The sequence below is a fragment of the Chaetodon auriga genome, chromosome 10 (genome assembly GCF_051107435.1).
Source record: "Chaetodon auriga isolate fChaAug3 chromosome 10, fChaAug3.hap1, whole genome shotgun sequence".
Taxonomy (NCBI): domain Eukaryota; kingdom Metazoa; phylum Chordata; class Actinopteri; order Chaetodontiformes; family Chaetodontidae; genus Chaetodon; species Chaetodon auriga.
The window spans coordinates 28,109,555-28,124,524 of record NC_135083.1 but is presented as its reverse complement, the minus strand read 5'-3'; the positions used below and the strand labels follow the sequence as shown (position 1 = coordinate 28,124,524).

Genomic DNA, 14,970 nt, shown 5'->3' with positions numbered 1-14,970 from the left:
CGTATAGAGTGTAAATTGTAGCTGGGAGGAGTGTGGAAAGAGAAAAAATCTGGAATTTTTTAAGGCTCTCTCCCACTCTGACCGATGATGTCACGCACTCTGACACGAACATTCTGTGCAATACACGCCCATTATAATTTCAAGATTTCCCCAAAAATGATCATGGTCATTGAACAGTGATTGATCAAAAACTATATGACCTATCAAAACATGGAATAATACACCAATACACAAGACTTGTGTCGACAGTTTAAAGGTCTCTAGGTGAAAGTATTCCAGAGCAGTACACAGCAGTAGGCAGTACATTAAGTCCAGTGATTTGTTAGTTTTTTGACCTCCTCCCATTTGTTCTCCATGAGAAATTTTCCACCGTTTTTCGTGACTTACTTAACGATAAATTCATATTCTGTAAAGAAAAGTAATAGCACACTGATCCCAATTAAGACGCATGTTTTTATATAATTTGCCTGAGTCCTCTCAAAGCTGTAGTGAATCGAAATTTGACACGGAAGAGGAAGAAAAAGAAAAAAAACACGCAGTATAACAATAGTGCTCGGTGCGACTGCCCCGTGGCCCTAATTAAATCAGTTTTCTGGGGGTGTGACGTGCTTTTTTGGTGCTCAGTGAACGCATTTTTCAAAGTGTAAAAAAACTTCTCATGGGGGGCTGGGACAGTGACTTAAAATTTAGTTAATAAAAATGAATTATTGACTTAAAAAACAAACGAACACCCTCCCCCCAACCACTAGATGGTAGTAAGTCACAATGCTTCAGCTACCAGTGATTGATGTGTGCTGACACATTTGTGTCATGTTTGGTCTGACTGTTACATAAAATGTGTTGTTCAAGCAACAATAAAAACTTCAGCGTTTCACTGAAAAGTGTTGAAATGCAGGAAAATGGCTGTTCAAATATGACTAATGTCATATTAGACTTAGACGGTTTCTGTATTGATCCCAATTTCAGAAATTATGTTGTTGCAGTAGCAATTAAACATACAGCACAGGATGTACATAGAATTATTTCGAAAAACGAACAAAAAATATAAACAGGAATAAAACTAAAATAAAAATAGAACTAAGTAAAACTAAATATAGTTATATAATATGTATTATAATATATAATATTATAATATATAACTTTTACTATATGATATTATATAATATTATAATATAATATTATATAATATCATATAGTAAAAATACAATATAACTAAGTATATTCACAGCAAAAATCAGCAAAAAATGTTGTGCAAGTAGACGGAATGTGCAATATTGCAGTAGTGCAGATATATATGTAAAAGTAATATGTAAAAACACAAGAGTCTGTGAGGTTTGTGGATTAACTGTTTATGTTTCTATTTAAAAGTGTGATGGCTCGTGGCAGGAATGATTTCCCGAAGCATTTCTTGTGACAGTGGAGCTGGAGCAGTCTACTGGAGAAGGAGCTCCGCTGTCTGTAAACAAGGTGGTGAAGAGGATGTTCAGGGTTATCCATTATAGATAACAGTCTGTCCAGTGTCCTCCTCTCCATCATCTCCTCAAAAGTGTCCAATTTGCAGCCAATAACGGAGCCGGCCTTCCTGATCATTTTGTTCAGTCTGTTGGTGTTGCTGGCTCTGATGCTGCTCCCCTAGCACACTGCAGCAAAGAAGAGTGCACTGGCAACAACAGACTAGTAAAAGATCTCCAACATCTTGCTGCATACATTGAATGATCTGAGCCTCCTCAGGAAATAGAGTCTGCTCATCCCCTTCTTGTACACAGCGTTAATGTTAGATTTCCAGTTAGTCAGTAATCCAAGAGATTGTGGGCGCGTCGACTCCCATCACTCGCAGCTTCTCATCAATGAGCAGCCGCTAGATGGTATTAAATGCATTGGAAAAATCAAAGAAGGTTATCCTCACAGTTCTGCCGCTACAATCCAGGTGGGTGTGAGCACGCTGCAGCAGGTGTATGATGGCGTTGTCCACACCCAGATGGGGTTGGTAGGTGAACTGTACAGGGTCCAGTGATGATTTCACCTGCGGTTGGAGATGGACCAGGACCAGCCTCTCCAGCACCTTCATCATGAGCGATGTAAGGGCAATGGGTCTGTAGTCGTTGGGGCCAGATGGAGGTTTCTTCTTTGGAACAGGAACCACACAGGACGTCTTCCTCAGCACTGGGACACTCTGCAGGCTCAGGCTCAGGTTGAAGAGGTGACCCAGGAACAGTTGGCTGGCACAAGTCCTCAGGACCCTGGAACTAATGCTGCCAGGTCCAGCAGCTTTGCCCAGGTGCAGCTTCTGCAGCTGTCTTCTTACCTGGCCTGCAGTCAGGTAGGGGATGGTACTGTCGGGGATGTGGGAGTTGTGTCCAAGGGAGGGATCACCAGGGAGGGTTGAGGGTTGGAGTGAGAGAGCTTGGGCAGAGAGGGGTTGTGGAGGCCGTTGTGGACAGTGGAAAGGTGTGAAGGGGCGGGGGGCTGTAGGGTCACTCCTGGCTGTGAGCTAAATCTGTTGAAAAAGCAGTTTAGCTCATTGGCCCTTCTCGAGGCTGCCGGCTGCTGGTCTGTCTTTTGCCTTGAGCCCCGTGATCTCCTTCATTCCTGTCAACACATCCTTCACTCTGTTCTGCTGGAGTTTGGCCTCCAGTTTCCGCCTGTAGGTATCTCTGCTCTGCCTCAGCTTCTCCCTCAGCTCGTGTTGAACACTCCTCAGTTCTTTTTTGTCCCTTGACCTGAAAGCTTGTTTCTTCTCGTTCAGGAGACTTTTCAGTTCACTGGTGATCCAGGGCTTGTTGTTGGGGAAGCAGCATACAGTCCGGGTTGGCAGTATGGTCTGTTCACAGAATTTGATGTATTCTGTGATACACTCTTTCAGGCTGTTGATGTCCTCCCCATGTTGCTCACACAACACATTCCAGTCTGTTGTCTCAAAGCAGTCCTGCAGTGACTCATTAGCCTCCTGAGTCCACCTCCTCACTGTTCTTGTGGACACAGGCTGCCTCTGGACAATAGGGACATACTGAGGTGTTAACAACACCAGGATATGATCAGCTCTGCCTAGGGGGGAAGGGCAGTGGCAGTGTATACATCCTTTGCATTAGCATACAGTAAGTCCAGTGTGGTGTTATTAGGCTGCATTGTCGGTATTCCCATTGAGTCCTGACCAGCGTGAAGAGCTCGCCCGTCTTATTTGCCAAGGACCTCACATTCCCTGTGATGATCACCAGAATGGACAGTCTGTACCTCCGTGCCTTCGCCTTCCATTTGGCTCCGGCTCTGCAGCCTCGATATTGTTTTTTCAGCTCGTCTGGGACTACAATCCTCTCCAGGCAGCAGCGTGGGTTTACACAGCGCGATCAGCTGCTTGCGTATGTAGACAGTGCCCCCACTCCCCTCTGTATGGCCCGGCCCTCCGGCCCTCTGAGTGTAAAAGTAACAGAAAGGCCAACAAAAATGTTGGGAAACTGCTCGCGAACATCGACACAGGTTCCAAAAATGCAGTAAGAAAATAGAAATGAAAAGAAAAGTACAAAAACACACTAAATTAACAAAAGACGAACAAAAACGACGGAGCTACTGCAGCAGGCTGCTACCTAACACAGCGCCATCTTGCATCATTTCCACTATTATCCACTATGCACACAATTATTATTCAGGCATAGCGTAGCCTTGGTTAGCATGGTAATACTCTAAATATCCTCTTTATATCCAGTATATGGACAAAAATAATAATGAGTGAATATGTAGTTATGGGAATAGTCATAGCAGAACACTGAAGTCGCTGCATGTGAACTAAAGTGACTTGACCTTTGAAGGTTACATTTTGCCATCTATGAAAATGAGTCTAAATTTTGCTTTAAAAAGCTTTGGCATTGGAAGTCATAATTTTGACATGTAATAGGTTCTACAGTCATCTTGGACATGTTTTGGTAAAACCGGTTAAGAAGTTAAATCCTTGGGGCTAAGTTGGTAAGGTGTGTGCCCCATGTATTGGGGCTGTCAGTCCTCTGTAGTGGCTGCAGGTTTGACTCCCACCTGCGGCTCATTTGCTGCGTGTCGTGCCCTCTCTCTGCCCTCTTTCCTGTCATGTCTTCAACTGTCTCTGTCACAATAAAGGCACAATGAATCTAAATCTAAAAAAAGAAAAAAAAAAAAAAAGTTAAATCCTTTCATACACCAGTGTAATTGTGTGCCATTGTACTGATTTAAAAGTGATGTGTCACTGCAGTAATGGTGGCCAACTCACTTCCGCCCTCAACCTAGATTCACTTGTAATGTCACCCAAAGTGCATGGCTGAGCCTGTACCAATGTGTATGTGTGCGCTGCCAGGCCTTTGGCTAGGCCTATGACAAAACCTGGACCCACGTCATTTTTTCACTTGAAACAACAAAATGCTTTTGCGGTTTTAGCATATTTTTTCATTTGTTTTTTGAAAAATTTTTTAAGGCCTGAGTTACGGGAAGAGAACCATGTGTTAATGCAATAAAGCAATAATTTTTCTATTGATTTCTGATATATCCATTGTAAACCTTTTGCAAACCATTAGACATTATCAGAATCAGAAATCAGAAAAAGCTTTATTGCCAAGTATGATTTTACACATACGAGGAATTTGTTTTGGTTTACTGAAAATAAGAGTACAAAATATAACAACATACACAAGTCTGTTTTTTTGTTTTTGTTTGTTTGTTTTTTCCGGAAACACAGAGGTGGAGTGTGAAGAGTGTCAGGGGGGTTCTGGGCCTTGTTGATAAGGCTGACAACAGACGGGAAAAAACGGTTCTTGTGGCATGAGGTTTTGGTCCTGATGGACCGCAGCCACCTGCCAGAGGGGAGTGACTCAAAGAGTTTGTGTCTGGGGTGAGAGGGATCAGCCACAATCTTTTCTACACGCCTCAGGGTCCTGGAGGCTTACAGGTCCTGGAGATATGGGAGATTGCAGTCAATCACCTTCTCAGACCGAATGACATGCTGCAGTCTGCCCTTGTCCTTGGCAGTGGCAGCAGCGTACCAGATGGTGATGGAGGAGGTGAGGATGGACTCACTGATGGCTGTGTAGAAGTGCACCATCATTGTCTTTGGCAGACTGAATTTCTTCAGCTGCCGAAGGAAGTATATCCTCTGCTGTGCTTTCTTGATGAGGGAGCTGATGTTTGGCTCCCACTTGAGGTCCTGGGAGATGATAGTTCCCAGGAAGCGGAAAGACTCCACAGTGTCAATAGTGGAGTCAAAGAGGGTGATGGGGGCAGGTGAGGTTGAGTTCTTCCTGTTGTCCACAATCATCTCCACTGTCTTTAGAGCGTTGAGCTCCAGGTTGTTCTGGTTGCACCAGGTCACCAGATGGTCAACCTCCCAGCTGTAGGCGGACTTGTCGCCATCAGAGATGAGTCCGATGAGGGTGGTGTTGTCCGCAAACTTCAGGAGCTTGACAGACTGGTGACTGGAGGTGCAGCTGTTTGTGTACAGGGAGAAGAGTAGAGGAGAAAGAACGCAGCCCTGGGGGGATCCAATGCTGATGGTCTTAGCGTCGGAGACGTGTTTTCCCAGCTTCACGCACTTTTTCCTGTCAGACAGGAAGTCTGTAATCCACCTGCAAGTGGAGTCAGGCACGCTCAGCTGGGAGAGCTTCTCCTGAAGCAGAGTTGGGATGATGGTGTTGAAGGCAGAGCTGAAATGCACAAACAGGATCCTAGTGTAGGTTCCTGCGGAGTCCAGGTGCTGGAGGATGAAGTGTGAATTGAATTGGAAGTGTCAATTGAATCTGTCTTTGTGGCCACTCCTGAAGGCCTCTTCCTTTGCCAACCGTAGCTGTCTGAGTTGGGCTGTGAACCAGGGAAGATGATGAAAGGACAGTATTGTAAGTGGGAGAAAAGTTATGTCGTAGACCTCCATCTCTGTTGAAAGGGTAGGTAATGTATTGGAGAAGCATTTTTTGTTGTATTTGTTGAAAGTCTCTTGACATGCAAGCAGCAATTTATAATCAAATGCTCTGAAAAAAGGTAATATAAATATAGTTATTGGTGGAGCATGTTTTTGTGCCTCTTGGGCACGCTAAGGCTTGGCAAATTTATCTGCCAGTTGTTGCCACTTTTCTGTCCATGTGATGGACTGAAATCTGTGTTGCATTTTTGGCAGGTATTCAATCCTTCTCACTTCATCCCTTTTCTTCTTCCTATTTTTCTTCTTCTTGTTTTACTGGCGGGTGAATGTCACTAAATGTTTCAGTTAATGTTCTACATATTGCCACCTGCTGTACCGGAGGGGGATGTAGCAAACACATCAAACAGGAGGTTTTTCCTCCTGTCAACATTATAGCCTTTTTTAGGAAGAGTAAAAATGTGGGAATATTTTTTTCCTGTTTTTTATTTATTTTACTTTGTCTTTTTGTCCTTGATGAGCTGTATGTCTTTTTTCCCTATGCAAGTACATTGAGTGCAATGTCTAAACTGGAATCAAATTCCTTGTGTGTACAAACATACTTGGCAAATAAAGCCAATTCTGATTCTGATTCTGACAGGGGGAGAGAAGGGTAACATATGGAAGAATCAGGGATCAGGAAACTCCAACACACAGAGACAGACAGGAAGCTTTAGGGAAGTGCAATACACAAGGAAAACTGCTGGGGCACGGGCTTGGCTGTGACAGGACTGCTCCTTCAATGGGGCCTCCAGGCAACACTGCAGATATGAATAATTTTTTACTCAGTTAAACTACTAGAGTACTTGCTTTTAAAGATGCTTAAGTACTCAATAGTATATTTTCTTGTTAACGTAAAGGCACTTCTGTGTTGTTGCCTCAATGCATTTACAGAACTGAGTGACTCAAACAATCTACTGAATGTACTGACTTTACCTTAGAACAAAAAGCTTGTTGAAACTGCTGTTCACTGACTTCATTCCACATCTATGTTTGTGTGCATGTGTCTGTATGTGGAGGATACAGTAAGGTTAACTCTATATTTTCACTAGCTAACTATAGCTAGCAGTGAAGTCACTCAGGATGTGGTCCCAATACAACAACATGACAGACATAGTAGGTAGGTATTGGCATGTGCAATACTATGGTTGTCGGTTTTACTGTTGAAGCTATTTTGCTGCTTTTTCTCAAGATGTAGGGAAGTACAACTTCATACACATATGCCAAGAACACGCTCAGTGGGTCAATGAAAAAGTTGAGTGCAGATGGACAACATGTCGTAAAATGGTCACACTACAGCAGTCTAATGGTAGTAAAAAGTTTCACCTTCCAGCATTGCAATGCAATGGCAATGGCAATGCCATGTTCACTATGTCATCAAGGAAGGATCACAAACCAGGCAAAGACACAGCAGGAACCCAATGGGGATCATCCATGGATCTTCCTGGGCCCTGTCATGGCATAGTTGGGCAAATTTGCTCTCTTAGTTACCAGCTATGCTCCTCCAAGTGGTTACTTTTCAATGTACCCCGGGTTTTAACTGATTTGGGGAAAACTGCATTTTCCTACTATGCCCCATGGGCTTGGAATAATCTACAGGAAGATCTTGGATTAGAAACACTCATATCAATTAATAAATTTAAGGGCATCATAAAGAATGTGGTGACGGAGGCATGTACTTGTTTTTCTTGAGAGGTCCACTATGTTTTCAGAATCAGAATCAGAATCAGAATCAGAAAAAGCTTTATTGCCAAGTACGATTTTACACATACGAGGAATTTGTTGTGGTTAAGTCGGTGCATGACACATCTAATTATTTTAATAGTTGTCCATGTTGTTTTATCGTGTATTGTTTTATTTATTTAGTTTTTATTTTATTTTATTTATTTAGTTTTTATTTTTTTGCATCTTAATATGTTGTGACTGGCTGCTACCTTGGCCAGGTCTCTCTTGTAAAAGAGATTTTGAATCTCAAAGGGACTACCTGGTTAAATGAAGGTAATAAATAAATAAATAAATAAATAAATGAATAAATAAAATTTAGATGGTTGCTACTGTATTGTATGCAAAAACTGCTTTTTCTTCCAAACTAGCTTGTAGTGAAATGTGAGTTAAGCTAAAGTTGGTTGAGATAGGTCCTCTTCCTCATCTAACAGTTGCCCTGAGACTTGTGGGTATTCATGCTAATCTCTGTACACTACTCCCTACACAGTGTCTGTGCTAGAGCAAATATCCAAGGGGGGTACCAATTTACTGGCAAGTGGTTATGTGGTTGTGCATAGTGAAAGTAAAACCACTCTGCGGTATGCTGCTCAGGAGAAATTTCTAAGACGAAAATCATGAAAATAGTGTGATCTCATTGCTTTCCTGGTATTCTGACTAAGAGCACAGGGAGAATTTACTTAGGTAGCCTATAAGGATACGTATGTTTTACATTGACGAAATCGTTTTACTCACAACTATATATCTACACACACACACACACACACACATATACACACAGACACACACACACACACACATATATACGTATACACACACACACACACACACACACACACACACATATATCTATATATATACAGAGAGAGCATGTGGACAAGCAAGAGAGAGGGAGCATGAGAATACGGACAGAACTGTTGACGTGATATAAAAATTTCTTTGTTCATGAAGGCTCACATTACTCAACAACTCTGTGGTTTATCAGTGAGTCTGTTAATGGTGACAGGCGGGCAGAGCCGCAATATATACGCTTGTCAGCTCCATGAAAAATCAGTATTGTCACTGCTCTGCATTATTATAAACTATGTTGATCTAGCCCAGGTAAAGGGCTTTATCAGTTCTCATGCATCAGTTTCGTGCTGTTGACTGTATAGTTGCAGTGGCTGCTTGGACATACAGTATGTTGATGATCACATTTTCTGTTTGCTGTATTGTAAAATGTTCTCAAATTGTTGTTAATTGTTAACTATTAGATGTTATCCTGGCCATTCATATTGATATGAAAAACAGAAAAATTGTGTACTATTTAGTATGATATGATTATATAAACTGACCTCTCACACATAAGGTAACAAATGGAAGTCTCACCAAATTGACAAGGGACAAAATATCCAATTAATCTCACTGTGTCCTGTGCATTCTCAAAGCTTTACAGTGGAGACAATTCAGCCACACCCTGACAGTGGTTGGGGCATGCTCCACTTTCCACCCCAGTAATAGTTGTAGTAGTTATCATTTTATTAAATACACAGTTTGTCTGAGAAGAGGGACATCACTATTGAAACAAACAAAATGGCAGGCTTTTTGCATGCTTTCTGCTGTTACAATCTCAAGCTTTTAGTGCAGATGCTAGTTTTAGTGCCAACATAAATAATTTACTCATGAGATTACTTTCTGGCCTCTGCAGTGCAGACAGCGTTGCTGATAGGGCTCGTTGTGTGCCATGTGACCAAGTAGGAGGGAGTGGAAAGCCATATTAACTGCTTCACTAACTACTTATAAAGCAATCCAGCATCTGCTTTGCCTAGGCTGAGTAAAACACATACTGCTTTATCTGGCCATCACCCCATCTCTATCATGAGCAGTGTAGTCCAGAACCCCTACATTGGCCGAACGCCAACCTCTCGGGTGAGTAGATAAAAGTGTTTAAATTAGATTGACTGATGATGAGAGAAAAGAATGGCTGTTGCATGCTATACTACCCATGTCTAGAGTGCCAGGCTATATAGATTCATGAAGGGAAGATCACGGTGGCCCAGATTAGTTCCACAGCTGGTACTCTAATGACTTTGTCTCTTGTTCTCCTTCTTGAGGCATAGCTGTTCTTCTGCTTAGTCTCAGTGAAAGTAGCTACATCATATGTTCCATCTTCATTAGAAGGATGTGGAAAGAGGGTCTTCAATTATTGAGTGATTGGGGATTTTCTAGCATGTGCGCTCTAGCAGGTTAAAAAAATGGAGCGAGCAGAGATTGTACTCTTGATTTATTTGCATGTGTGAGGACATAAAATTTGGATTTCTGAAAATGTAAAGTTATATATCGCTGAATTTAGAATGTGTGGATTTATAAATTTACAAGTATTCATTGCAGTGTTTCTTTGCAAAAATATCAACCTCTTGTAGGCTTCTAATATTCATCGCAAAAACAGACAAGAGATGTTTAAACACAGCTTTTTGACTATTGCGGAAAATAATATTTAGGTAATATTAAGATAAGCTAAGATTAGATAACATAAAATAAGATAATTCTCAATTAATCCCAGAGATAGAAAATGTGTAATGTTAAAGCAGGAAAGGGTATTGTGTAAGTAAGAGGATGATAAGAAGCATCAGTACAAAAAAAAGCAAGATATGATAAATAAATAAATATGATCAGCAAAACAGACAGTAGTTGAATTCACATTATTACACATAGGAAACACTGATATTGCTGAGTTAAGGATGCACAGATATTGCACGAGTGGATTGTCAATTTCAGAATGCGTGGTCTACTGTGTGTAGCTTTTTTTCCCTCCCTGATTCTCCTCCTCAGCTACCTTTGCACATTCTTCAGCTCCTCTGTGTTTCCTGACCTAAAGACACAACAGCATACAGCCTGGCTTTGTTGGTTTGACAGCTGGCTGGCCCTTGTGTGGTAGCAAACAAACAGCAAAACCCATCCTAATTAAAAAGATAACAAAGGAGAGAAATTATCCTTCTCTTTCTTGATGAAATGGTCTAATCCATGTGCTGTCTCTGCATGCAGGGTGAGACTGCTGGTTGTGCAGTGATATTTCTCTGGATCCAAACAGTTCCAGTGAACACAAAACTGTTTTTTATTCATCCAGCGAGGTGGGGGACTGTTGGCTAGTTAAAGTATAAACATTGGATTAGAAACAGGACTTCTCCAATAGCAACACGCTGATGTGGAAGGGCTTGTCAATTCTTGTATCTTTAGTGATGTCACGGCTGTGTCCCAGGAACTCCCCCTGAGTTCTGATGGGTCTCATCCAATGGGAAACCAGGATTGGGATTCAAACTGAATCTTGCACCTCAGTGAGATTTGCAAGCCCTGACAGGACTTGGGTGCCAATGCATTGTTCAAGCTTTCATTTTTACATGTAGGCCTTTCTTTGTTCACTCACATGATAAGGTCCCAACAAGAACAATTCTGCAGTGAGGACATTGAGCTGTTAGCTGTTAGCATAAGACCATACTACCTACTGAGGGAATTTTTGCATGTTATTGGGATTGGGTGTATATTACCCTGTCAGCAAATGCTGACGTGACCTATAATGTCCTCTGCTCAGTTACAAGTAGGCTGCAGACACACTACCTGCATTCCCTCCTTTTTTTCTACTTACTTTAATCATTTACTCAACATGTTACACACTGCACCAAAGACAGTAAAATACTGGATCTATTTTGTGCCAACACAAAGACTTAAATGACTTATCACCCTTGCCCTGGGAAGATCTGATCACAACCTGGTGCACCTCCTGCCAGTGTACAAACTTATACACAGGCAGCTAGCTGGAGTGAAAGTGAGTGCAGTGGAAAGATGGTCCAATGAGGCTGATGAGGCTTTGAAGGACTGTTTTCATACAAATGTGTGGAAAGTACTTTGTGATGCTCATGAGGAGGACAATTACAGTCTTACACAATGTATAATAGACAATATCAACTTCTGTGTGGAGAATGCAATAGAGATTAGATAAAATGTCATCTTCCTGTCTCAAGTTGTTAACTGCACTGCAAACGATGACCGGCGCATGGAAAATTAAGTTTTGGCCCAGATACCCATTATCCTCTACAGTATCCAGATATCTGCTGGCTACATTGGAGCTCCTGAAACACTGGGGCCCAGTGGCTTAGCTGTTGCCATATGACAGCTGATACGTTCCAAGATTGCCTCTCTGATCCACAAAGCAGTCCACAAACACACATGATCCAGACCATTCACTCAACCAGCACTTCCTTGTGGATGTAGGTACAGACAATCCATATGCAAAAAGGTTGTTTTAACAAGAGCTTTGGTCTTGCAGCCATACAAGCTTTAAGTATGTAACTCCTTATGTGCCATGAATTCCAGTCTGTAGTGCGTTTAGTGTCAATTTATGTTTGCGTCTCTGTTGTGTGACCACTGCAACTGTGTGTCCAACCAGAGTTTCCCACTTTCAACCGAAGGTCATCACATTCACCTTCAGGTCCAGGTTTGTTCAATTAGGTTTTTTCTCCTCTCACATTTTGGAGGCACCTTTACCCTTTGTCTGTATGCTCAGCTTCTGTGGCAATTCCACAAAAGGTTTCCAGAAAATCTTCATATGCCATGGACGTTGGGCCAAATGTGCAGTGTCTAGCTTATGGTGCAATTTTCATGGGTTCTAAGGCAATGGGTTGTGATTCAGGGTTGGACCAGGAACTCGACCACCCTAAACAGGTGTATGTCATTGGAAGAGACTGTCTGGCTGCTTCATGGTCTCCCATTTTGACCATTGTGCTGTCATATCTGAGGGACATGGTGTCTGGATATATGCCTTGGTGCAATGTCTGTGGGGCCACTATTTTTTGGGGATTTATACACACATAAACAAAGTTTCAAGCTTGAAGGTATGTTATTATGCTATGGGATTCCCATGTGGATGGTGCTGATTGGCCAGGCCATTTAACTTTTATATTTTGTGTTTGAGTCGCTTTCACCTCTGGTGTTTACAGGTAGTGAAGCCTGCTACAGGGCAAAGCAAGTACAGAACAGAAGTAGTTACTTGGATGTAACTCCAGTTACATGTGTAGCCCTCTAACTGGGTGCCCAGCTGACCCCTATTACCTGTTGTTGAGCTCAAAAGAGAGGCAAGCCATATATGTGTCACTGTTTTAAGGTTTGTATGCTACCACCTGATTGGGCAGAGAGTGCAAAGATCTGTCTCAGTGTGCTGTCGCGGAGCCTCAAAGGGTAAACCAATACCAAACCCATAAGAAGAAGTACATGCTCATGACACTGGGGCTGCATCTCTCCAGTACTCACTGATGAAGAGAGATGAAGAGAGAGATGAAGAGAGAGAGTAAACTGTATCCAGCATGCTCTTGCTTTATGGTGCTGGTAAACAGTGTCAAAAATACCCTATGAGAATCAAAGTGTGCATCCAAAACAGATGAACAGATCCTGCACAGGATCAGTTTGCAACCCATTTTTGGGTTATATCCACAAAGCTCAGTGCCAGTACCATGATCTCTAAATCATTTCTGGATCCATCCCATTAATATACAGCTTAATTCATAATCCCCCCCCCCAAAAAAAAAAAACAAAAACAAAAACAAAACAGACTGTGTTTCTGAAAAACAAAACAAAACAAAACAAAACAAAACAAAACAAAACAAAACAAACCCAGACTTGTGTACATATATTTATATATTTTTTACTTTTTTAATAGCTTATTTTTAGTAGATGTGTCATGCACCAACTTCACCAGAACAAATTCCTTGTATGTGTAAAATTATACTTGGCAATAAGGCTTTTTCTGATACTGATTCTGATTCTGATCAAATAAATTCAGAGCTATTATTTGGCAGTACTGGCAAAATCTGTGTGTAGATACTGTAGCTGTGCACAATGAGCACAGGAAAAAATATAACAAAAATCAATACATAGAAAAATATGCAGTATTATGTGCAAATTCCAGAGACATAATCCTCTTTGTGAATTATGTTCCCTTGCTTTTTCACTTGCTCAGAACAAATCACTGGCAGTTGCACACTCAGACCTCTCCAAAAGTAAGCACAGCTGGCATAGTGTGGTTAACTTCCATATTTATTCACTTCTTCCAACATGGCATGTAACTCACTTTAAATCTTTTTTCACTAACAAATCTCCAAATGCCATTTGAAATTGTTAGTTTAATGATATACATAATCACAAACAAAATGTAATTAGATTAATTTGCCAATATTACAATTACAATTAGTCATTTGGCAGATGCTTTTATCCAAAGCAACACACATATGAATTCACATACCGACAGCACAGCATCAGGGGCAGTTTTGGGGTTCAGTATCTCGCCCAAGGCTACTTCAGCACGTGGACTGCCGAGGCCAGAGATCGAACCACCAACCTCCTAATTGGCAGATGACTGCTGTACCTCCTGAGCCCCAGCTGCCCCGGTTTTGTTTGCACAACTATAACTGACATTTTCGCTTTATTTTTTTCTTAACTGCTATTTACCTGTTAGCAATTCAATATGCATGTAAAACTCATAGTAAACATTTTGATTGAGAAACTTAATCCCTGGTTCTTTTCCTGGTTTCACCGAAATTCTTTAATGTCAAACTTTCCTAGTTTTTGATGAAGCCTTTTAATTTTGGGGGGGATAAATGTCACTTATGTCAATGGGGAAGAATGAAATTATGTATAAATGCAGAATGAGGTAATGTTCAGAATGAAAGGAAAACACAAAATCCTCCACCTTTCACCTAATAGTAGTACCTTACCAATAAAATAACACCACCCAAGGCAAATGTTAGAGTTGGTATAGTTTTTAGGACCCAAAATATCAAGCTCAGACAGACGGGAGAGGAGTCGAAGGAAGGTTAACAGTTTTAATTTGACAATTAGAGACTGTGCAACAGGTGAATCCAGATGCGTTGAAGAAGACAGACAGGGGGAGCGACAGACAGGAGACAAAAGGGAAGACAAAACACAGGAGCACAAAAGGGAAAACAAGGGGAGGAGACCGTAGATATCCGCAGAAAAAGTATCTCATAAGCATTAATCATGTGTATATGTGTCATTTACAATGGGAAGCAGTTACAGAAGGCAAATTTTTCTAACAGCTCTTGCTGCAAGAATGCCAGTGGGAAAAGGGACCGTTTTTTTGTTTTCAAGAATTTAATGCTTTTGAGTGTAAACAGTTTTTGCACTGATTAGTACAATATGTTTCCACAAATTCTCATGCCGGCCACAATTCCTCAGATGTCTATCCATGCACCCAGTATGTGAGTTTAGATCATCTTCCACTATTTTAATTAGCATGGTCTTGTGCATGTGTGCATGTTCATCTTTTCATCCATGCAGACAAACAGCAAAGCACA

The 14,970-nt window shown here is 41.4% G+C and overlaps 2 protein-coding genes across 2 annotated transcripts in view; both read left to right on the top strand.

Annotated features, from left to right (window-relative positions):
* slco4a1 (solute carrier organic anion transporter family, member 4A1) overlaps window positions 1-5,596 on the top strand; it is an 86,762-nt gene extending 81,166 nt beyond the window's left edge. Inside the window, exon 11 of the transcript XR_013077709.1 lies at window positions 5,523-5,596. The gene's annotated coding sequence lies outside the window, so the exon portion shown is untranslated. The remainder of the gene's footprint in view (window positions 1-5,522) is intronic.
* A 3,864-nt stretch (window positions 5,597-9,460) lies between these two features.
* The window catches only part of LOC143326776 (voltage-gated potassium channel subunit beta-2-like), a 168,111-nt gene continuing 162,601 nt past the window's right edge, over window positions 9,461-14,970 (top strand). Inside the window, exon 1 of the mRNA XM_076740655.1 lies at window positions 9,461-9,535. Within this exon, the coding sequence (XP_076596770.1) occupies window positions 9,485-9,535 (51 nt within the window). The 5' untranslated portion in view covers window positions 9,461-9,484. The remainder of the gene's footprint in view (window positions 9,536-14,970) is intronic.